The sequence below is a fragment of the Patiria miniata genome, unplaced genomic scaffold (assembly GCF_015706575.1).
Source record: "Patiria miniata isolate m_02_andy unplaced genomic scaffold, ASM1570657v1 HiC_scaffold_22, whole genome shotgun sequence".
In the NCBI taxonomy this organism is placed as follows: Eukaryota; Metazoa; Echinodermata; class Asteroidea; order Valvatida; family Asterinidae; genus Patiria; species Patiria miniata.
Window position 1 is genome coordinate 17,362,506 of NW_024037061.1, and position 25,333 is coordinate 17,387,838.

Here is a 25,333-nt window from a genome sequence, read left to right on the forward strand (position 1 = left end):
TGTACCATTCCGAAAACGTTGAGTTTCCCTCCGTTCTTTTCATAACCTCACAAACTCACAGACGAGATTTGTCACACGTTGCTACCGTAAACCGTTATCTAACAGACCCTTGCTGTGCAAGGGGATATTCCATAGACTATTCTTAGGCGGCAATAAAAAAAAAAGAGGAAAATCGTGCAGAAAAACACAGCAAATGCCTGTTCACACCCCTCTTGGCAACTAAACCACCCTCTTGATCTGCCCCTGGATCTGCCCTTAGATTTTGCAGGAATTAAGACTGCTAGTGGCAAAGGTGCCTTTACAGAGTTGAAGTTAACCTTTCCGCTTTCACTATGTGTTTCACTTTTACAGTCCAGAATTAGGAATCTATGAGGAAAAGTGAATAGAACTGGGTCAAGACAAAGAGAAGCAGAGGAGGAGGGAAGGGTACAGCAAAAGAACATCTTGAGATATCGCTTACCTACCTCAGGATGTCGTATTCCTGCTTCAGCATGGCAATGTTGTCTTCTAGGACGTTGTTTCTGGACTTGACACTCTTAAGATCTTCCAAACACTGCCCGACAAAACATAGAAAAAAGGTTGCATTCTATAATAATAATAATAAAGAGCATTTATAATGCGCCAAATCCATCTTGATTAGATGCTCAAGGCGCAGAGAAACAAACAAACATCAGCAGGGAACAAAAGTATGCACAAATGAAAATACATGAATATGAAACAGTACACATGAGAGTGAAATCAAACTGGATGATTAATGAAATGCTGCTTGGAATAGGTGGGTCTTCAGAGCACATTTAATAAATAGAGGTTATAATGCTAAAAAAATCTGAAAATGTTTTAAACTTGGAGCAAAGGTTAAGGAAATATGATATTAGCCATTTAATTTGATAGCGAGGTCAAATTAGGGATGTAGGGATGTAGTCGAGTCCATCACAAGTCCATCACAAGTCCATCACAAGTCCAGTCACAAGTCCAGTCACAAGAAACAGAAGATGAACAATAAGAAAGGAATGCCTTTATCGAAGCTCATTTGAATAGCTTGTGATCTGCATTGGGACTGGAGGACTTGTGATGGACTTGCAGGGACTTGTAGGGACTTGTGACAGACCCGACTACATCCCTGCTTGTAACCAGTCTGAAGAAAAAAAAGAATTATGAAAGAAATATCAAACTAAGTAGGGAACTGTAAACCTAAATGATTTCTGACAGATTTGGAACACAGACATTTTTCTGAAATGGTTAAATACAATAAATTTAAAAAGAAAGGTGAAACTATGCTCAGTAAAAATATATAAATTGAGGCTTCATTTGTCATTCTTTTGGAAATTTGTCAAATGTACAGAGCATACATTTTATAGACTGCCAAGTTCAGGATCAGTATTTTAATGTCTTCCACAATGTCCAAGGAAAAAAAGCAATCCGAGAGCAAAGTTTTGTCCCCCCCCCCCCACTAACACACACGTACAAGTGTGTATATGCCTGCAATCGGGGACCCCCTATTGTCCCTCTTTTGTTTGTACCCTAACTTTTTAGGAAGACTTCCCATATGTTTTGTACACGATCGCCAAATTGGGGACCTTCGGGAATTGGGGACCCTATTGTCCTCTATTGTTCAACGTCCCTTATTGAATACAGAAACAAACACACGGTGACACACACAAACCCAACCAAGTAAAGATCACAAGCAACAAAGATGAACATAAAAAGTAATACCATTTCTCATTTTTGCCAGATAGTTCATTTTTAAGAAGACATTTTTCAACAAAGGGTGCATGTATTTGTTTAAAGTACCCTATTTTTCTTTTTGACCCAGCAAGTTCAGCACCAGGCACAGCAGGCACAAGCTCGTGGGGGTGCAGTCAAGTTTACTCCCCACGCATCAATCACTCCCGGAGCCCAGGCTAATTTCACCTGACATGAATGGATGAGTTTATACAGATGTCCTCCATTCACTCCACACTGGTAGGGACAACTTAATTGTATTTGCAGGCACAAACAATTACGGTCCGCTCAACGAGGCAAATGGAACATTTCCACCGTCCATTTCCCGAAATTTCAGTGGGATTCAATTTTTGTTTAACTGGGACATCATATAATGATGTAATTGCTTGTCATTTTTTGTCATTAACTAATGATCGAATGTGACGCTTGCTACTGAAAATAGAGCACATGGTTTATTCCCTTCAGACAACTGACGAACGAGATCTAAATGATAAGGTGGATTTTTTTCTTTAAAAAAAATTATATTTCAGTTTTCGGCATCTGGTTTTGATCACTGCACTGCTGAAATTAACATGACTCACTTATTTTTACATTTCTCGAAACATATCATGGTGCAAAAGTCCGGACAGGATTTTGATAGAATGTCACACATGTCATCAGATTTTGAAAACACTGAACTTACGGTTTTGCTCCGCTGTTGTTTCCCTACCATGTCCTTGATGTAGTTCTGAGCTGTAATAAAAAAATAAAATTGACATTCGTAACCTTGTAAATGCCAAGAAATGTAGTCTTTATAAAAAGATTTATTGTCTGTCATTTGTAATAAAATGTCTAACTCCAAGGAACCCACTGAAAATAAGTCAGAAGACTTTCCTAAAACTATCCCAAAAAGAAGCACAGTCTTTGTTTATGCTTTGACACCTCTGGTGGATTAGGCATCTCATCATACAAAACTAGGGGGGAAAATGGTCAGAACTGACCAACAGTATTACATCATGGCCCCTGTCAGGGGTAGGTTGGTGGAGTTGAAAGAGACATCCAAAATTTGAAATGGTTCAAAGTTTTTAACTGTTATTTTTTTTAAGCTAACTAACTGACAAGAGAATATAGGTGTTCCTGAAAAAATTAATGAGACAGAACTGGGCACAGGTCGTAGTGGAGAAAAAAATGCAGAAAAGCAAATTGGGAGTGATTTTTTCTCAATTTTCCAATTTACTGATATTTGTAATCTTTGATATGTCCACTTATTTTGAAGAAATAGTACAAAATCGTAGAATAAAACTATTCACGGCTACATAACTCCAAACTATAAAAGGCCTTTTTCTCAGCAATTTACTTTTTTGACATGTCGATAAATGCAAACTTTAATTTAAACAGCCATAACTTGTCAACGAAATGTCCAATTGAAGTACAACAAACAGTATTGTAAGGAGAATGTTATTCTCTTTCCTAATATCTGCAAAACCTCTGTCCAGTTCTGTCTCATTTTAACAGAACACCTTGCAGATGCTCAGTATGTAAAAAGCACATATCAAAGCACTGTGCCTTTACAAGTGCAAATTTACAAAAATGTATGCTCATTAAAAATAGCATTATTCGACAGAAGCTGGGTGTATATATCTATACCTCTTGAAGCTATGCTCATCAGTGTAAGTTTCCAGGCATAAACGCATCGGTTGACTGGCGATTGTCAATTGGTAATATATTGAGAAGCTGGAGGAGGCTACAAGGGCCTAGTCATCCCAGCCTGCTAGGCAACAGCTGGGAGCTCTGGTTGCAACAAAATTAGATCGGACACTGAAGAAGATGATGAGCCACAAAAGAGCCCATAATAATGGTTGGTGGTGGGTGGGTGGGGGGGGGGGGGGGGGGGCTGGGGAATGGAAAGAGACAACTTCTCCTATTGCCTTGTAACTGTCAGTGCCATAAATTAATACTGAAAGATGGGATTAATTGGTGAGGTAAGTGACAGCCATGAGACTCGCGTTGTGACCGGAGCCACAAGAACCATACAATAAAAAAAATGACGCTCAGGCATTATGGCACGGTGTAGTATTGCGGGACCCGATATCGGCAACTTTCAGTGGGCGGGGATCCGATTCACAGCGCGAGTGAAATGTAAGTCTCTCGCAAACCTGTTGAAAAATGCTCAATTACTAAGCTGCTAATTTTCTGTTCCATTTTTCTTTTTTTGCAGACATATGGAGACAATCACCAAGGTTTTTTGGTCAAACTTTTTTTTTGGCTGGGATTGTTCTGAACATAGGGGCTCGTCCCCGACCCGAGACCACAACTTCCACGACAAAACAAGGAAATTCCATCACTTAAGGCCCATCATGTGTGGAAATTTTCAACTTTAGTTACGGAAATTTGAAACAGCTCTCTGAATCACGGAGGCTGCGCTGATGAACGAGAGCATATCCAGGAGTCTGGAGGTGCCGTGGGGTCTCTCTTTATTAGTCAACCCCAAAATATCACCCCCTCCAGTGTTACACCCCTACAAGCCTTATCCTGCTAACCCTCAGGGGGCGTTTTTCAAGGGCTTGGCCTACTTTTGGCTTGGTCCATCATTCTTGACTTAAAAAACTTATAATATATTTCAGGAAGACCAGAGAAAAAAATGTGGGACTTCAGTAGGATTCGAACCTGCGACTTCTAGGACACTGTAATGTCAACCAGGGCAGTCCCAAGCTGACTGCCGATCTCTGCTCCAAAATCGGAAACCATTAAATTGTCTCCGTTAAATAAAGTTCAGGGATGTTTTCTGTCACGTAGTCATGCACTTTTTCAAAGTCTCCAAACTGTTCTACTCCTGATAGTGTTAATGCTATGTTCCTACGCTGGGACAAACGTAATGGGTCATTCTTGCCAAAGCTATTGACCTATTTGAGGGTCAGGCGTCACCAACGATTACAGCCTACAAACGGACTGTCATAACAGGTTGCCTTTTATAACTACCGTTATTTAATAAAAAAAAAAAAAGAAGAAGAAGAAAAAGAAAAGACAAACCGCGCAAGAAATACACACACAAATAAGAAAACACCGGGCGTGAAAATATGTTCACATTTAGCATAATTGGCCGAGCGGTTTTGGAGGAAATTAGCGCCAATTGTGCTTTCCTGAGTCTTGGGCAGTCACCATACCCCATGCTTCCCTCCTCAGGGGGGTCCCAAATCAATCCCAGGCCCCCCTGATCATCAGCGGTGGGCTCAGATTACTCCTGACACCCCTTGGACTATTTCTGATTTTTTTTCAGGAGAGGGGTAGGAGGGGGGATCAAAAAGGGGGGTTGGGAAATACAGTTGTTTGTTTGCGAGGGAGTATTAGGCTAAAAAAAAGTTATAATTGAGTTGGGAAGAAAGTTGAGTGACTAGTCAGTGGGTGGATTTTGGCAGTGGTGGAAGTGGCCTGTTGGATCCCACCCTGTGCAGGCTTCCTACATCATCAATCATGGGTTATTGGGAGGGGAGGACTCATTGTCAAAATGTTGAACTCTTCAAGGTGCACCTGCTGTGTCTGGCCAATGTGCCCACCTGAATTTATGGTCTCCCCCTCCCCCCAACCACCGCCGCCGAGACCTGATTTGTTCACTGATTTATGGATCGGGATTGCTGGTTGGTTGATATTGACCCGATCATCAATTGCCGGGTATTTTGTTCAGTTTTTTAATATTCATTTGATAATTGGTTGAAGTTGGTTGACTGATGAGTACTTTTGGCCATAAATCAATGCTTTCTTGGATTCAATCAAAATATTATGCGAACATCGAATGATTTATTGAATAATTTAATGAGTGATTTCCAACATTATACAGAACTTGGTTGTGCTCCATCCCACTGCGCCCCCCCACCTAAAAAAAATGGGTTAATTTATAATAAGTTTTTAGGCGAAAACTTTTTAATTTCGCAGACAGAAACAAACTGAAAAGGAATTTTACTGAGAAAGTTAGATCCAAAATTGAACCATGTAAAGTGCAAGAGTAAGATATAGACTTGCAAAATCTGTGTTACTACTGTTCTCCTACGGACGTTATAGGCCTTTAACATCTTTGTTGAAAAGCACAGCATTGTTTACACATACACTTCATGCAATCCCAACCTACTCCACATGTAGATGGAGTCGATTTTGAGAATCCATGAATCGAAACTGGGACACAAAAGGCATGCCTGCTCCAGTAAACACATCTAGTAAACTTGCTCATTCCCAAAGCCCCGTAATTGAGATTGGAGACCGCAAAATAATATCAACAGACCAGACTGGACCGATAATTACATAAACAGGGCCATCCACTGCCAAGGAGGTTGACGAATTGGGTTAGTATTCTCAAGTCCAAGCCCTGAAATTGTTGCCCCCCCCCCTTTTGGGTCAAAATTTTTGAGGTCACATCGATCACATATCTTCCACTATTATAGTGTTGCATGGAGGCATAAAATGCTTGTTCCCTGCTCACGGGATCATGGATAAAAAATGTCATCGATATCAACTCAGAATATTTTTTACTAATCATAAAGACAGATCGCTTTTTCCGTTATGAGCCAGACTTAATGAGTAACTAATTCCCAAATACTTTTAACTTTGTGTAACTGGCCTTGGAGATGTTTAGAGATAAAATAAACATCAACTTACAATTTTTTTTTTTTAAACAGTTATTTCCTCAAATGGTTCACCTATTTATTTTCCAAATTTGTCTGAAACAAAACAAAATGTAAAAGCCAGCTTCAAAGTATCACATCTCCGGAGCAAAATGTACAATGGTCCAAGACACACTATTTTCACAAGGCTCTTTTCAGAGGAGTGATAATTGCATCCGACTTATATGCACTACATAATGAAGAATAAGGTTGTCAACCAAGGGCGTAAAGTCACAAGAAGGGGCGCAGGCATCAGGAGGATATATCCCCCCCCCCCACTTTTTGACTTGCGGGGGAGCTAGCTAAGCATCAATCCCCCATCCACCAAATTTTCAAATTTGCAACATCCAGGAAATTCTGGATTCTGCCATTGTCAACCGGCCCCCATTCATTAATCAGGCATGCAACTGGAAATTAAGGGAAAAAACAAGGAAATTCCAAACCACACAAGACTTTGTACAGTGTTTTTCAATTTGTAATGGCAATCATTCGAAGTAAACAATGAGGAAATCAGCGGAACATAGGAAAAGTTGCATGCCTGATTAATACAAATTTATGCCCTTGTCAACATATTCGTTTCTGCAAGCCACTGATCTCAAGATCAAATACAAAGTGCTATGGGCTCCGCGCACAAGTACCCCCTCAACGGTAACAACTTGAGGGGTGAGTTGGGGGGGGGGGGAGGGGCGAAACCACTGGGAGGGACATCCAAATGCATTGCCAATGACGCCTGCCACTCACATGAAGATGCATTGGGTTTATGCCCATTGAGAAAGAAAATTAGTGTCTTACAAGAACGAACCCTTATGCCCATGCTGTGTTCCGTTCACATGGCTCTTGAAAGTGGTCGAAAAGCGCCACCTACAGTTTGTACACGGAGTCCATAAGTCAGCATTCTTGCCGATTACGTGTTCATGTGGCAAAGTGATCACACCTTCTCAACTGTTTTGTGTGTTATTTCAAACAAAATGCAAACAAAACGTGGACTTACTAAATTTGCAGGCACGCAACTGGGACTTTACTAAAACAGAGGAAATTCTAAACCACACAAGACTTTGTACAGTGTTTCTCAATTTGTAATGGCATTCATGAGAAGTAAAAAACGAGGAAATCAGCAGATTGGAGGAAAGTTGCATGCCTGAATTTGGTAAAGTTGGGGGAATTTTTGAAAACAGTCAGTTATTTTTTTTTAACGATGGTCATCTGACCAATTGATACAAAATTCCACTTTCTTTGCAAACAACAGCATAACAGGTGTCCTGATTTCACAGGATGCTTGAGACTATTACTCACATACGGTCAAGTAAGGTACCGGGGGTATTTCATAATAATTGGTTGGTTTTTTTTATGTTTGCAAATGTTGGATATTACCTTTAATCATAAAGCAAGTTTTAAATTTGTTTGATATTTTTTCAACTGGTCAGTTGAATCACTGGCAAAACCAAATCTGAATTTACCTGCAGTGGGTGTGACAACTTATCAGGGAAAGAGCACTCACATATTTTTTCAAGCCTAGGCAAATTATTTTTTTTCGGAGGAGCAGAAAAAAAAAGAAGAAGTAAAGATTGAAAGTCAGCACGAAGTGGGCCAGGGTGATGACAAGGCCCACCCGGCCAAACCGTTAACTGAAAAAAAAGTGCAAGTTTTTACACGTCATTATTGGATGGCGGTATCATTTTTCTAGGGGGTCTGGATTAAGCCGATTCCCCTAGGGGGTGGGGATGACGCCCGGAGGTCTGTCAAGTGTCCCCTCCCATCACACCCAGGCCAGTGTGGGCCTTATCAGCACTTAATGCCATATTGCCCCTATTGGGTTTCACATATTCGCCACTTCCTGTGGTGCGCATAGATCATCCTTGGACTTGCAAGAAATTCTATATATTTACACATCATCGCTTTTTTTTTCAGGGGTGTTATTTCTACGTAATGGGAAGCCAACACTGATAATGGCTTGCAGGAAACCAGTTATAATAACTGGCCGGCATATTACACTTATGTCATCGTGATGATGCAATACCGGGGGTACGATGTGTAAGGACTGGGTCAACCCCCCTCAAGCCTTCCGAATTTCTTATCACTAACATTAATTTGAACACAGCATTTTTGAAATTTGCCATACACCTGCTACCCAACCCAACCCCCTTGAAAAGTTGACCACAGCTAAATGTCTAAAAAAATAAAACATATGATGACTTACACTGTACAGCATTTGAACAGGTTTGGCGACATGTCTTTCCTTTTTTTGTGAGTGAAAAATATTGGAAAATTCAGATTCAAGAGATCTGAGATTCCTCAATTTTTGCCAGGAGTGGAGATTTCTTGTCAAGATTGGAGGAAGGGGGATCACGGGCTTGTGAAATTTGGAAAATAGTGGTGGTTGGGGAGGGGTGGGGGAGATTGAGAAGGGGGATGGATGCCATCTGACCCTAGGAGTGTGTTCGATTACTTCCCCCAGCTTACTCGCGCCTGCTCCTCGCGTGATGACAGACATGCGCATTGAAGCTAACTAAACGAACAGTTTCGGGTACAAGTTTCGTGCAAGAGCTGGAAAGTTGAACTTTGACACGACACTGAGGCTGCATCCATATCAACTGTCTAGAGCTAGGTCTAGGTCTGCGCCCATTGAAAATACGCAGGGACGGGCTGACAATAGACGTAGCTGTAGCTCTGGAAGCACACGGCCTGAGGCGCCCGCCGGACGTCATGTTGGCAGCCATGTTTATTGCATGGCCTTATGGGATACTTACCCAACTAACCAGCTCGGTGAGTCGGTCACTTGGGCCAGGCTCGAGTAAGTGCGAAAAGTCACGTGAGAGGTAAATCGAACGCTGTCGCGCTTGCACGAGTAAGCGCGGGGGAAGTAATCGAACGCACTTGTATAGTGCTCCTTGTGTTACATTTTCTTATCTTATATTTGGAATTTGAGTAATTTGTTATGGACTAGGGTAAATTACTGAGGGTAACTTGGTAACATTATTGCCCTCCCCCACCCCCACTGACATTCCTACCCTCCTCCGGTCCGCTGCATGCCCATGACATCTGCTCTAGTTTCCCAAAACCTATGTGAAACATCCATTCAAGAGAGGACAGAAATTGTAAAGTTACATTGGATCATTTGCTTTTACGTTGGATCAAGTTTATATTTCATTTGAATTAAGCAACCCAATTGTTCAAAGGGTGCATGATATATAACTAACTTGTTGAAATTTCAGCTCAGTGGATGCTGTACATTTTGAGAAAACGGAGAAAACGTATGCACAATTTTTGGGGTCTCGTAACAGGATTTCATTGTTAATGCAAGTAAAAAATGTGCCAACAGGCAAACTTTCTTAAAACACCTTCAATGATTGTTTTCTTCCGAATGATAACATTTCAGGCGAAACAATTTCACAGGGTGTTTGGTACCAGTTCTATCTTCACTTCGAGCAAGGATTTTCTCGTTAAATTGGTTGGTACATTTCTGTAGAACTTGCAAATGTATCCTAGTACATATACGTTTCCTATATGTACCTATAATCTGAATGTGTGGCAGCCTGACATATGCGGGCTCGCGAACGTTGAAAGTCATAAAACGTTGAAAGTCATAAAAAAAGACCCTATCATCAGGGTCACGGTGACCTTAGATAACTCGGGAAAAACCACAATATCATTTGTATAAAAAGGAAGGAAAAACGGCATTGATTACCCGGACACGTTTTTATCGTTATCTATGCAACAGCTAGGGAAACACTGCGCTGATAAAAGAGTCAACATTACTATCTCTCCATCATATTGCGAATTTTTATCATTTCTACATAGCCACCTGAAATTATTTTTTTTATCGCACTAATTTTTTTGACCCTTTTCTGGGGTGGGGGTCGGGGGCTAAGGGCTTACATTGCAAATACTTTTCTTTTTGAAAGACTGGGTTGTGGTATTTCATTCATTGATTTTTGTTCCTTTTCTTGACTTTATCTTAAAGGGAATGTACATCATTGGCTTTCGCTGTAATTTTCAGAAATGAACTAGTTGAGTGGTTAGTATAATAGAACAAAATATTGTTACACTGACATGTTTGAAGTTTTGTGTCCGAAATGCTTGAAAAACCAAGAAAAACAAAAATGTTCAAGTAGTCTGGTTCCCTGACTCCCCTAAAAATGAAATGGATCAATTTATAGATGCCGGAAAATTGTAAGGTAAGGGAACAAGTCTAGCTGGCCTGCACCCGTTCATGAACATGTAACCAATAGCAAACACAATTTGGACTGAAAAATGGTAAATATGGAGCAGTAGTTGAAAAATAGTTAGGTTTTTCCAACGGTGGTCGGCCGACCACCATTGGAAATGCATACAAAAATACAGTTTTCTTGAAAATGACTCCACACCAGGTGCCATAATTTTACAGAATGCTTCAGACTGTCATTTACCAACATCCTAGTAAGGTATTTCGTAAAAACTTGGTAGTTTTATTTTTCGATGTTTGCAAATGTTGTATTTTCCCTTTAATTAGATAATGCACAGTTCTTCACTCAAATATTTGGGAGACATTGGATTGTAGCCATTTTGGAAGATCTGGTTTGCCGGAGAAAAGTAAGAAGTCTTATTTTGAGTCTTTTTTTTAAATAGGGAATTACAGATTATAACATCAATACAAGTTACCATGCACCAAATCACTGTGTGAATATGTGAATTTGTTGTGAACACTGAGACACTGAGGACACATAACAAAGGTGTACTAAACATCAAGAAACAACCATCTTTTTCAAAAATTGTTTCAAAACCTTTCATTTTACCAGGGGATGGAGTTATAGCACCAAAACAGTCCCAAATACAGCTAGAGTTCAGGCATGCAACTGGGAAGTCACAAAAAAAGAGGAAATTCAAATCTTTCCAAGAGTTTGTACAGTTTTTTTCTATTTTCAATGGCACACATTGGAAGTGAAAAAAGAGGAAATCAGCTGATCCAAGGAAAAGTTGCATGCCTGTAGAGTTACTTTAGTTTGTTAATGCATCTTCCCCCATTTTTTTTTTTTGGGGGGGGGGTATTGTATTGTGCGAGTGGGCAGTTGTTGTTCAGTTATTTTTCAAAGGAGCGTGCATTTTACAAATTGTTTACATGACTGTTCCTGTCCCCCAACACACCCATCTAGTACCTGAGCCCTACAGCAGAAAAGGATGTGAGCCAAACGCTGACAAACCTTAACCTTCAAAGAAAAGTTCAGAAACAGCCCACAGCAACTAGTAAAACGCCAGCACCCAAAGATTGACGACGCATTCTCTAGCTCAAGTATGCAGCCGGAGACCGCTGAACTTTTGTGGGTCCCCCGCGGGTGGGCGGTGGTTCATCCCCCCTAGGTAGCTGACAAATATTACCCTTCAAACCTCACCCTGCCTCATGCCATACAAGAGGTTGGAACTTTTTTTTAACTCTACAATAAGGAACAGAGATCAGGTTTAAATTTATATCAACCAAAAGAATTATTAAAATTTGACACTTTATTAAAGGCTCTTCAAAGTGAGAGATGGTAAAAAAAAGTTAATGACCTTTAATATCCAATGGTTTCATTAGCTCTGGAAAATACCTTAATTAATCATTAAATTGAGTTATGGCTTAAAATTTGGAGGGGCGTCCACATTCCATAGCAAGCACGTAGTGAACAAAATCCATTTGAAGAAACCAACCAACCAACCACCAGGCATCAAAGAGTGCACGGACAATCTGACAGGGATGATATGCATCCTAAACCCATAAAATGAGTTCGAAGTCCGTGAACTACTTTTGTCTATATAGCTCAATTTGCATAATGTATGTCATATATATATAATTTCATCAGCATTGGAAAAACCTCCATCATTTATAAGGAAGCACTGAACAACAGCTAGATCAACAGACAAACCAACCACCAGGTCGGCACAAGAACACCAACAATCCGATAGCCATGAGCAAGTTCTGGCGCTACCTACTTTGACTAACTTTGCTCTAACAAAGGATGGATGGACTACTGTAGGCGACTATTTGGAACTGGACCACAGAGCATGGTTCCATCACTGGTTACCAATAGCCGCACGCATCATATAGCACAACAGGGAGCCAGAAAGTGTCATGATGATGTATTCACCATCGTTTGACTAGGGGCATTCGCACATTGCTATTAGTGCGCTGGCATAAGTTACGTTACGAATCAACAACTAGTCGACTAATGGTCCTCGCCCGAACGTGCTATAAGTTATACATCCTACCCCAACGAAATGAGTTGGAAGCCATCCGAGCTACTTCTGTCTAGCTCTGTTTGCACAATGTGGACTGCAAGGAAGTTTCAATGTCCTCAACCACATGATGTCCACATTCAACAAGATGTAAAACTGAGTGGTACGTCAAAATTATGAGTTGAATATGCTCTTTCTAAAGCACATGCATACCTCATTTTGTGGGATTTAGTCACGCATATCATAACACGTATGACATGTTAAGATAACAGCTGGCTCTTGCTGTATCTTGTCTGCTCACAAGCAGACAAGACGCCCTGGATTCCGTTCCACCTGTCACACAGGTACATGGGGTGTAGGGCATGACGGGGCATATATACCAGGGTAGAAAGGACCCGAGCCAATCCCCCCTAGCCATTGACTCAGCCCCGGCATATAGCCCCGGCCTCCCAAGGCCCCGCGATTAATTCCAAATTGGACATAGACCTCATTTTCCTTCCTGGATTACTCATGACACATCCGATGGATGGCACGCCGAATGTGAACCCGGGGCTAGGAGTCGGTGTACGTAAGCCGGAGTTGAGGGGGAGAGAGCAAGAGAGTGCAAGGCAAGGTACCCTGCATGCATAACCGCAAACCCCCTCCCTCCCCTCATTTTCTCCCCCCCCCCAAACAAATGCACGCAAACTCTTGACCCCATTGCCGTTGACTTGTCAAGATAGTTGGGTTATCAGCGTTGCAATCGCGCGGTGAGTAATCCCTAACATTATTAGTGTAAATCCTCAATTGACCAAACTCACAGGTCACGTAAAAGTCACAGTTTACTCTGTGCCGGGGTAAAACAGAAGTACGATACAAATTAAAAACTTTTTCCCCTTTCTAACTCAAAAGCTGGGCTGTTTGGATTGGGATTTTTTTTTTTTTCCCTCTGTAAAATGGGGTTGACTTCCAAGTTCCCGGCAAATTCACGGGGGAGGAAATTACTCCACGGCATGGTCCAGACATGGAGACTGACGGACCCACCCTACCTGCAGTGTAATTGCCATTTCTCCTTCCGAAAAATTGTCCAGGGAGCAAAGAGCAAGCAACAGCATTAAAAAAAAAAAAAAAAAAAAAACCAAAAGAAAAAAATTTGGGGTCTCAATTTCCTCCAAATCCCAGCGATTTTATTTTTGATAAATTATTAGATCACCAGTCAGTTCACCTGTCTCCTCCAGCTTCCAGCCAAATGGTTTGAGGGGTCTGCACTTCCTTGAGTGGGCTGTCTGAGCCGGAAAGCCATCGTAATCCTGGGGGACACCCCCTCACTTGAGGTGGACCACAGAACTGCAGCCAATAATACTTGGGCAAACACTTGGAGCAAATGGCCAAAGTGAAGTACTGATCTCTGGACCTGTGCCCGTGGACAACAAACTCAGCGGCCAGAATTTCATTTCTGAAAAACTGCAACCATTACAAAAATGGAAATCCAACATGTCCAAGGCTGCTTTGCTTAAAGATGTTATGAAATCAGTTTTGAAAAACAGTTGACTTACATGTTCCTTGTAAACTGTGTACTGAACATGCATGACTGCCAACGCTCACGACATCATTTGCGTGAAGTTCACAATTATACGTGTATTAATCTTGAACTGTTACTGCAACTTACATACGTGTACATGTACTTGCTGATACTGACAAATTCAAATTGACATACTCGGAGCATTTTACTTTCACTACAATAATGTGCAACTTCCCGAGAAGGGTATTTTGGGACCCCATGACAAACGAAAAAAATGTTTAAGCTCCTCCTTTGTCCTTTTCAATTTGGAATTAAAATTTCACAACTTCGGGTTTTCCAGGAAGAAATGTGGCATTTGGTTTTTCGAAAATGCTGGGAGGTTTCAAAACACGCACAAGAAGAGGTCCTGCCGCAAAACTCTTGCTATTAAGTTATGACAAACCTCCTGAACTGGTGACAGGGTTTATAAAGGTTCGATACTGCCCTCCTCTAATTGTTCCTAATGCCCAAAACTAAGAACATGTGGCGAAAGGAAATAATCAATTGGCGAGGTGGATTATGGAGAGAAGCCCGAAAAATCCTGCAATGCACGATATGTTATCTCCAATTTGTACGTTGACTGGTTTCAAGTCGCCCCCTTCCCCCTCACTTACCGCAAGGATTCCCGCTGGACCCGAACAAACAATTACCCAGACCAAGTTTCGGTCACTAACATCAAATACCTTTTTTTCTTTCACTAAACTGGCTGATACAAGATTACGCATGTACCTGAGCCAAATAAATGAGTTCGATTTTGTTGGTCCGTTTACCAAATCTTGTCAGACTTAAACATCCAGAATTTCCTGTTTGTCCCAGAAGTTCAGCTGAGTTCGACCACGCTTGATTACATTAGGTGTGAACAGCGCCCTCTTGTGATGACAGTGATGCATCCATTGTTCATGCAGTCCAAGTGCACGAGGAGGCTTGACCGTGCTCTTGGGAATTATAGTGTGAAGTCAAGGAAAGCGTGTCAATTGGGGGTCGTGATAAGAATATAATGCGAAAGTATTCTTTGACATGTATCACAGAGACAGGAAATGTGTAACTTCATGCAATGAGGCCCTCGTTGGTACCGGTAGATGTGTTCGCAAGTGTTACCTAAGAATGACTGAGGTCACCACACTTTCCTTGACGACAGACCATGCTGCCTGCATAACAGACCTCGCAATTCGAATTGAACGAACACACAGAAGCGGAGGAATTTTTACCTCCACATTTTAGTTCTAACCCTAACCCTGGCCAGCTTGTACAGTTCCAAGAAATCGACTGATGTCAACGTAAACAAGGTGGTTGGATTTCAAAGCAATCTCGCAACAACAAATGACTTTTGGATGGTCAGCAAAAAAACGTGACCATTGGTGAGTGGCCGCCAACTGCGCGCGATCTTGTTGCTGTCGTGACCCCAATTATATAATCACTTCGATGGCGCAAAGCAGTTATTTAGAATATCTGCGTGATACTGAAGCCAAAGTGAAGCGAAAGTTGCCCGGCGATCAAGGTTTCACCCAATCACCCCTTCCCCCAGTTTTCAAATGAGTCCAATACGCGCAATCAAACCAATATCCACCAATAAACGCTATTTGAGACACACACACGTACTTGTAATTATGATGAGCACTGTAATTCACAAGACACATACCTAACTTGACCAAGAGAGTGTCAAGGATTGTGACCCAGATCACCCATGGGTGAACCACCTCTGGCCATTCATGGTATCAGCGGTTCCTTCCGAGCAGAGGAAGTATGGGGCTTGTAAGAATGACAGGACAGGTGAAGATCCGCAGCACTTCCGAGAATCTCATTTGACTCATACATGTGTTATGTTGATCCTAACATGTTTCAATGCATCAATTGACCCCTTGTACATCTGAAGGCATCACATCTGAGGCAGGTCTTTGTTATTCTGAGATACTGAATAGATAGATTGTACTTTCACTGTCACTGAGTTTAAACAAAAATCTGTCCTCAGTGAGATTGCACTGGGTGTAAATAGCTTCACACTTTGATGTAATGCAAAATTACTTACAAACTGAGAGGATCCCAAATACAAAGCAAGTTGAATTTAAATTATTCATAAACACCTGAGACAGTTTACCCATTCCTACCGTACTGGTCGAGAGCCCGTCACTGGTCAGTGATGTGTAAAACTGATCGTGAGCACCTATGCTCAGCGCCACATGCACGCAGTGCGCCGCACTCCGCCGGCTTGATAGCCACTGATAATGATCTTCATATAAGGACAGGAGCTAGGCCTATAGGTCATAAAAAGAAGCCCTGCTGAGCTGAAAGTGGATCTAGCCCCACAATTTTTGGGGACTAGAATTAAGGCTGGATAGCTCAAGAGCTAGCTCCAGAGGTGGAGTTAAGTTGTGTTCCAACCGTTTTGGGTGCAGCTAGCTATCTCTGGAGCTAGCTAAAGCGATAGCCCTCCGTCTGAACAACCCCGGCTATACCGTGAGGGACAAGAAGGAATTGCGCAATGTTAGCACTTTTAAAGCAAGTTTGATTTTACCAAAGTCATGACCAATTATGACACAATGATGTGAACTTTGCGACAGCGAATTTGCAGACAAAGTGCAGCAAAAACCTCCCTGGGTATGATTGACTTCAGATGGGATGCAATGGCATACCTTCATGTACTGATGCATGCGACCAAAAATGCGGATAACATCAATTTTCCCTCTCATTTCCCGTCGACTACGGATCTCCAAAAGCAGGTGCATATGTTTTCCATGTTAACACGTTCCGTCAATTACTTGTACTAGTCCATTATGTACACGTATCACAAAAAAAGGGATACAATCACCTCTAACAGATCAATCAAGAGTACTGTATTCACAGAGAATTGGTTCATAGAAAATAAAAAATTATAAATGGGACTCTGAAACACTGATAAATATATATGTAAGATTGAACCATTTAAGAGTACTTTTGAGGTTCAGAAATTTATTGAGGCTTGGCACAGAAAAAACACTTTCTTGTGCCCCAATCCCAAAACACCCTTTTTCTGTCAGTGACGCCAGTGGCAAAATTAACAAATATAACGAACACTAGTTTTTATTAACCTTGGGCATGTATTTTTCAAAAATCCATCAGATCAAAGACAGATAAAAAATTGCCCATTTGTTTTACATACGCGTGTACACACAGTTTGATTATGGTGTAAATCAAGGATTTTCTCTTGTTCCTCTTCCCTTTTCCTTTGTTTGTACTTTTTCGCAACAGCTCTCATTGGTTTTGTACACGTTTTCCAACCGAGGAGTCCTCGATTTGTTTTCCGTCCTCGATTCATTGATGATGTTGCACGTGTGTCCTCGATTTACACCGTAAACGCGCGCACGTGCACATATTAAGGGCGATTCTGTTCAGCCACACAATCTTCTGAAACAATGAAAATAATCATAGCTTTATCCATGACTTGGAAAACGATGATGGTTATCAAGTTTCACTGCAACAGCATTTGAACTGCCCCAAGGCAAAAGGTTGAATCTTGACCAAAACTGAGAAGCCGGAACTTGGCCTAAACTCTACGAACCAGCCCTGAACAAATAATTCCATTTTGGCTAAATTACGAAGCTCAGGGCAATTTTTAGGCGAAGAAAAAACCTGACCCCCATAAGAGTCAGTTGGCCGTGGACTATACTTTTACACTTGTACAAGTTGCCAGAAGCAGTTGGGCTAAGAATAATACTGGAATAAAACAAAAACAAACAAGTGGAACCTTTTAGTTTTGTTTGTGTTTGTGTGCTATGGGGGTCAAGGATGCATGAGTGAACCGCAATTCCACTCCCGAAAGTTTGGACTTTCTTTCAACTTTCTTTTTCATAGTACATATTACAATAGAATGCGCTTGGTTTCAAGAAAGGTGAAGACTTTGTAAAGAAAATTGCCAAAAAATAAAAGAAAAGTTTCCAAGTCTTTTCACGTATTCCTTTCATGCCGTGAAATCTTTGAAAGGCTTGAAATCTATCAGGGAGATTCAGATTTTTCAGTTTTCTTTTGTGGTTTCAAAAGAATTAAGTGCATTCGGGGGGAGGGGGGGGGGGGGTTTTGAAGCAGTTGTCAACAATAATGTGTTCATGTACTCGGGCAATTGGCAAACTTTATATTTTGGTCTAATTGCACGTCGCGTAACAACAACAATCGTATAATGGGTCACAAGTTCAGATTCCCTGCGCTTGAATTCAGACCAAGTCCAAATCTGCTCCACCTGGCCGCGTCTCCAGCAAACATCTGAACACAATTATTCCCACACGTAGCCTAAGGCGCAAGATATATTTAACGTAGATGCACACGGCAGATATTTCTCCAGCAAATCCTAAGTGGGTTTGGAGTCATTTTCCCGAAAGGTCAAGCAAAATTCTTTTTTCCGATCGACAAGTTCTTTAACGAGGCCTGGACACTTGAAATGAATTTCTCGACAACATTCTGAACAAGGGAAGGGCAGGGCTTAAGATGTGGAACAACAGGCAATTGGAAGGTTTACAGGTGAAAAATATTTTCCCCAGAACTAACTCCTCCATCATCAGTTCAATTTTGTGCATACACCAGTATGAACAAAACACAGCGGTGCATTAATAAGTCTGTAAAAAGACAAAAGTACTCATGAGACCTGAGAGGAAGGGAAAAAGCAGTGCTGTGCTACTCAAACTTGTGTAACAATTTAAGTTTAAAACCTTTTTTCTGTACTTAAGTTCAAATTAACAGTCATCAAAATGCATACATGTGTACTCAGCTAAGTACATCCAAAGCATAACAGTATCCTAGTATCAGTGTCATTTATTTTCCCCCTATACATGTACCGGTACCTGTACCTGTTCGTGAAACCTGTTCAACTGCAACACTAGTGGAAGGGTGGAGGCATGTAAATTTCAAATCGGAAATTATTTCCAGCATGTGTTTTTGGGATTCGGAACCAACTTTGGTAATGTGTGTTTTCCTATTGGTGGACGGTACTGACCAGTCAATATCGGCGTGACTTTAAACTGACCTCACACCATGATACAGGTAACTGTTCACACCTTAAGCATGGCAGGTCCCCTACGTCCCTCACACAGCCTAGCGCAAGATGCAGCCCATGTTGATCAGTCAACTATAAGCCAATCAGACACCAATGGCCGTGAACGGAGGAAGCAAGCAGGGAAAGCCCTATCTAATGGTGCGCGAACAGAACCTACCAACAGACCAGAGTGTCAGGCAGAGGATATGGTGGAGTTTTCGGGTTAACAGGTTTGCCACCAAGTGCAGACGAAGACGCTTACTAACAAGGCGTCACACAGGGGGACTAAACACTGGCGACAGAAGAGAGAAAAAAAAAGAGGGGGCAAGAATTGCCGAAACGAATAGGAAGTTTTGAAGGAACTGAATCATGAAGAGGGCTCGGGGTTCTGGTAGCTTTCTTCCTTGAATGTGCCCGTTGATTTCCTAGTGATTCTTCACCGTGCTGTGACATACGAGGTGTTGTCGATTGAAGATTTGCAAAGGGGGAACGAGGGGGAACTGACTTCAAATCATAGAAAGATTTGGGAACCTGCAGACATACATGCACTTAACATGACGATGGATAGGTTGAATCTCAGTCAGCCTATACACCCCTTTCCTATAATTGGAATATACCGGTAGTACATGTCACGTCTTACAATTATTCACAGCTCCGCAGCTTGGACATACTTGCATCCAGTGAGGTAGCCGAGATACAATTTCAAGATGTTCACACAAATGTTTCAATGAGCTAGATTTAAGCCATCAAATCCAAAAGCAATTGGGGAACTAGTTTTATGACCACACATACTGTTCAACTCTCTGTAAAATTTTCAAAACAACTGAATACTAATTTGTCAGGCGTACATGTACTTCGCCCTATCTGCATGCAAACCAGTACTTGCACGAGGTGTGTCCCGTCTACTTGGCTCACGAAAGTGGTAAACAAAAAAAGCGCCCTCTCTTGTTTGCGCACTGAGCCCATATAGACAGGGCAGAATGTGCTCGCATACTCATAAATTGTCAGCACCTCAGCCAATCCACCATTGAGCCAAACCAGAAAAATCCGGATTAGGAGGGGAGGCAGGTGAAACCAGACTGCAGGACCAATAACAGTCCCATAGTGACTACAAGGGAAATTTCATGGGAACTGAATCACAGTATCAAAGGGAAGGGGGTGCCTTTGCGGGGCTCTAGATGCGTATCCTTCTCCTAAACAAAGCCAGGGTATCGAGAGCATGGGGACTACCATGGCAACTCAGATTGGCAATTGCTGCCACAAAATCTCTTTTCTACTTATAGCTGCAGACTTTTCACACATTAAGGCAAGCCCCATCCATATGGTATTTTTCAAAAGCACGTTTGTCAGACTTGTTTCTGGGAATTTTTTTCATTGTCTCAAATGCACAAATTAGGCACTTAGTCATAGATCCTCAATGGTCATGATGCCAACGAAAATTTGCCCAACGGACTTCTTTGGGTGACGGTACTATGAACTCACTGTGAACTCTTACATGTACACACACTCTTGTTTCACTATACTCTTGAGGACAATGCTTTGTGTTTCCCAAGGGTCAATTTATAACAGAAAAGCACAGAATATTTCTAAGCACAGAATATTTCTAAGCACAGAAAATATCTGCTTTAATAGCAAAACCAGGTTACCAGCCAAAATGTCACGTAATGTACATTGCTGGTGACTGGTTTACAGCAGATTTTTTGTTAGGCTCAGACATCTGCTTAGTGATATGTTCCGTTAGCAGCTCCCATAAAATCAAAACTTAGCTTACCTTTGAGTAGTACACTTTGTTGCGTCTGGTCAGCCAGGTTGCGGCCGTCGGGCAGGGCATTCTTCAGGTTGTCGATGGAATTCTTCAGCGAGTCTCGTCGCTTCTGCTCCAGGAGTTTATTCTGGGTGCGTCGGTCCACGGGATTGAGGTCTACTTGCTGCTGGCCTGCAAGTGCAAGGAGGGTACAGAAACAAAGTTTTTTTTTATAGCTGACAACACCACATTGTAGTTTGGTTAAGACAGAAAGTTACTCCTATAAGAGCTAAACAAGTAAATTCCCAAGCAGCACCAGGAACTCTGGTACACAACAGTTCAATTATACATGTACAAACGAGTACATGTACATTATCTTTGCTCAAACCCACCCTAATTGATTATAGTTGGACTAGTCTAGGTGCCCATTTCAGACGACCAACTGAGGTTGGTCTCAACACTGGTTACCAAAGCCATGCACATCATTAAGTCCAGCAGCCAGGACCAAGACACTTTGTGATTACACTTTGACTATTATCCTATTGACCATCAACTGTTTGACACGGAGACGTTTGCACCTTGCTATTCCCCCCCCCCCCCCTTGAGCCGCAAAAAATAGGATATTAACAGAAAAAATAGCATACCGGTATGCCTGCTAAACACCCCTCTTAACAGCTCCACACCCCCCCCCCCTTTTGAGCCAAACCTGGATTGGAGTGGATCCGCCCCTGCCCTTAATCCATCTAAAGCCCCTCCCACGTATTGCAATATTTTGATTAATGCTACAGATCCCAGATACGGTACCGATACATGTATATACATTGTGATGTTCATTGGTTTTGTACGTAGTGATCAGCTGTGTGTGGAATACTTTGAAACAATTTTTAAAAAGAAAGAGAAAAGAAGCCATTTTATCAACATTTTTGACCAAAAATTGAATGTGAAGTGAAATATTTTACTCGGCTCAAAATTTGACAAAATATCTATAAGAACCTTTACTGCGGAAACCACGATGACAAAAAATAACATAGGATGCGAACAGTTTTAAATGTAAAATTCCTCTATTTTCGGTATCTGTTTCATTTCATATTTGATTAGTTTTTCACAACATTCACATTCCCTGAAAAAAAATATAACAATCAAAACTCCATGGTGGTCACTTAATTTCATGATCAAGTCCTGAACAAACAGGGTGCACTTGTTTGCCCACAGAGTTTGTTCTTAGCAGATCAATAACAACAATTATTCCGTAAAGCGAGACAAAAATCCATGCCGGCACGGCTAAAACTCTGGGAAATTGAGGGTTCAATTTAATAGTTGCATTCAGAAAGGATCGCTTAAATCACGTCCTCCAGCTTAAGTTTCATACATCGCATGAGTAGTATTGATTGTACGCACGCAGAGAACGGGCCATGTTGTCACGCACATGTGGTACCAAAAACCACGTAAAAGAAATTGCCATTACAAGCTGTTCAGCAGGGTAGGGTTGTTCTTGCGAAAGCAGTGACCGGCCTTAACCAATATTTCGATTATTATCAACAAACAGTAAAAAGCCATTTTTGATTTTCATTTTTCATCTAAATATGTCAGACATTGCATGGACCATGAAAACAGGCCCCGTTCTTGTCAAATCTTTTGAAGATTGCTCAGGGCCAGTTCCATGGGTGCGTACATGTACCTATGTTCCCCGGTCCCTACATGTATGTTCCCGGTACCTATGTTCACCGGACCCTACCGGGTATGTTCCTCACAGAGTGACCCCATTCATACACTGTATATCCAGTAATAGTTCCACGGTGTCGGACGTACATGTACGTTGTATACTCAGACAAATTGATTTTTTTTCGTGTACCCATTAATTAGTTTTTCAGTTCCAAGTATAAACACCTGACCTGTTGAACATTGTTAGAAATAAATTATATTTAAATAAAATACAGATAATATGCTTCAAAATGATGTATGTTTCATTTGTGGCATTTGGATTTTTTTTATAGTTATGGTAATGAAGTTTATAATTCTGTGGAATTGCCCTCAGTATTTTTTATCAGGCATACATAACTGTGCATATGTGTAGATATGTGTCTAGATAGCAATCACCCTGCCACTGGAATACAAATTCCCCCATACGGTACAAATCATCCTGGAGTGTTAATTGTGTACACCACAAAAAAAATGGTATGAACTACATGTTTCATAATGAAAAGAGACTGTGACCTTATTTCAGGACAGGAAGCCAGCCACTTGAGGCAATTTGTATTTTATAGCTCTCCGTAATTAATCTTGTTGGTAACCTGCAGAGCTGATTTTTTCCTCTCTTTTTCCCCCCTTTTTCTTATGTAGGTGCAGCCTGTGTATGTGTGCCCTTGTTGTTAAATAGCCTTTTAAAGAGTTCTGGACGGCTATTAAATTGAAGTGGGGTTGTAATTCAGTCAGTGGGGGTTACAAAGCGAAGGCACAATTTGAACTGACAGGCAGGTGAGTGAGGACGGTGGAATATTGGAGCAGGCGTGGTTAATGGGTTGGCCAATTACATGGTCCTGTTACATCGGAGTTCAGACTGCCAACAACACTTGCGCACCTGTGCACAGTACAATGTACCTGTGTATTGTTGATGTTCCCAAAATGGCTTTGCCCCTAATATGGCACTATTTCATTTTTTTGCCTCCAGTGACTTGCTAGAGCAAAAGTTCTACGGTACCTCAAATTTCACAGTAAGGGAAATTTCATCAAAGTCTAAACATTCCCTTTCATAAAAGAAATTTACTTTGCCTTGATTTTCCGATTATATTTTCAAGTGTGCAGCGAACCCTTTTAAAATGTGGCCAAAAATAAGAAAATCATCTTCTGACAAACATGTAGTTGGATATATGTGAGTGGAGAAAATAATGGTTTATCAGAATGTGTCAACTTTCAAGAAATTCTGAAATGTTCACTTTGGAATTTCCAAATTTTTTTTCAAGTGCACCAAGGTAAACATGATATGGATCCCATAAGAAATCTGAGGAAAGTTACAAAAACTGCATGCCTGGACAGTCTACTGAACAAGAAGAAAAAATTAAGGGATTATAGTAAAAAAACAATTGTCAAGTCTATCTCATCCAAGTGAGAAATTCTTGATACCCAAGACTCAAATTACATGCACATGTAACAATACAACACTGAACACCTCAATGCAGTCCTAAATACCAAATGAATAATCACAAATTTGCAACTTTGCGACCGCTCCCCAATCAATAGATGAAAAGAAACCAAAAAAATCAGCCCTGGGGCAGTAAGACTGCGGCCCCGGTGGTTTTGAGCATGACCCCAATAGAGAATAGGCAACTCGGCTAGAAATGATTCATCCGCGCGCACCGAGGGGGGATCGCTGGCACTATATGAGAAGACAATGATGCCGCAGCCCGAGACATTGTTATGGAGGTGTTTGGGTCAATGAACTAGATTCCGTTGACTGGGGCAGGATGTGATCCGCACACGTGGGAACGGTCCGTGAAATCTGAACAAGCAGGGACGCATCATCCAAAAAAAATATGGATTGTCAGCGGTCATGTTGCTCAACTTTCTTTGTAACAGCTACTTGTGTATGTAGGCAATTCCACAGTCATGGAGATTACAAATTACAAATTTAATGTTATCCGCAGTTTATTTCTGAAGGTCTAAGAGGTTCAGCGAATATGCAATCATGTGCAATTTGTTTTGGAAGTACATATGTACAGTCGACTCTCTTTAGTACAAACTCTGTTAATACAAAATTCTGGTTATAACAAACATAAAGCCTTGGTCCTGACTGTTCATTTATCTGCACAATGAATGGGACTGATGTTCCTCTTAATACAAAATTCTGATATAACAAACAATTTGGCTAGGTCCGAACGAGTTTGTTATAACGAGAGTCGACTGTACGTACATGTTTACAACTCCTTAAAAAAAACAACTTCAGGACATTAACACTAGTGCACTGTGTATTTCATACAGTTTGTTATAACGAGAGTCGACTGTATGTACATGTTTACAACTCCTTAAAAAAAACAACTTCAGGACATTAACACTAGTGCACTGTGTATTTCATACTACAGCTGTAGTTTGAAATGCTTCAGCATATAAGTGTGCACAACACTCATAGTATTCTGTAGTACTCAGTTCTTTATCTCAAAGTAATGGCTAGGACGTTAGGGTTAATGCATAACAAACGATTCATTTTTACACCTACCGGTATTATATCTCATTTCTGTGTTTCATGCATTACTATTCCTGCCACAATGTATGTGATTAAGGGAATAAATGTGTGCTCGAGAGGTTTTAATCACTCTGTTTAAGACCGCTTAGAGTCTGGGTGCTGATAATTACCCGAGCTGGAGGCGAGGGTAATTATCAGCACCCAGACTCTAAACGGTCTTAAACAGAGTGATTAATACCGACCGAGCACATGTTTATTCCCATTCCTAAATACCTTTTCGGTCAAAAAAATCCAATATTTCGGTCAAAAAATCCCGATTTTGTTCAACAAGTTC

At 41.2% G+C, this 25,333-nt stretch overlaps 1 protein-coding gene across 1 annotated transcript in view; it reads right to left on the reverse strand.

The window, feature by feature from the left end:
* LOC119730133 overlaps nt 1-25,333 on the reverse strand; it is a 36,728-nt gene that overhangs the window by 8,492 nt on the left and 2,903 nt on the right. Inside the window, exons 2-4 of the mRNA XM_038202906.1 lie at nt 20,850-21,014; nt 2,405-2,454; nt 465-553 (exon numbers count right to left, since the gene is read on the reverse strand). Of these exons, the coding sequence (XP_038058834.1) occupies nt 465-553; nt 2,405-2,454; nt 20,850-21,014 (304 nt within the window). The remainder of the gene's footprint in view (nt 1-464; nt 554-2,404; nt 2,455-20,849; nt 21,015-25,333) is intronic.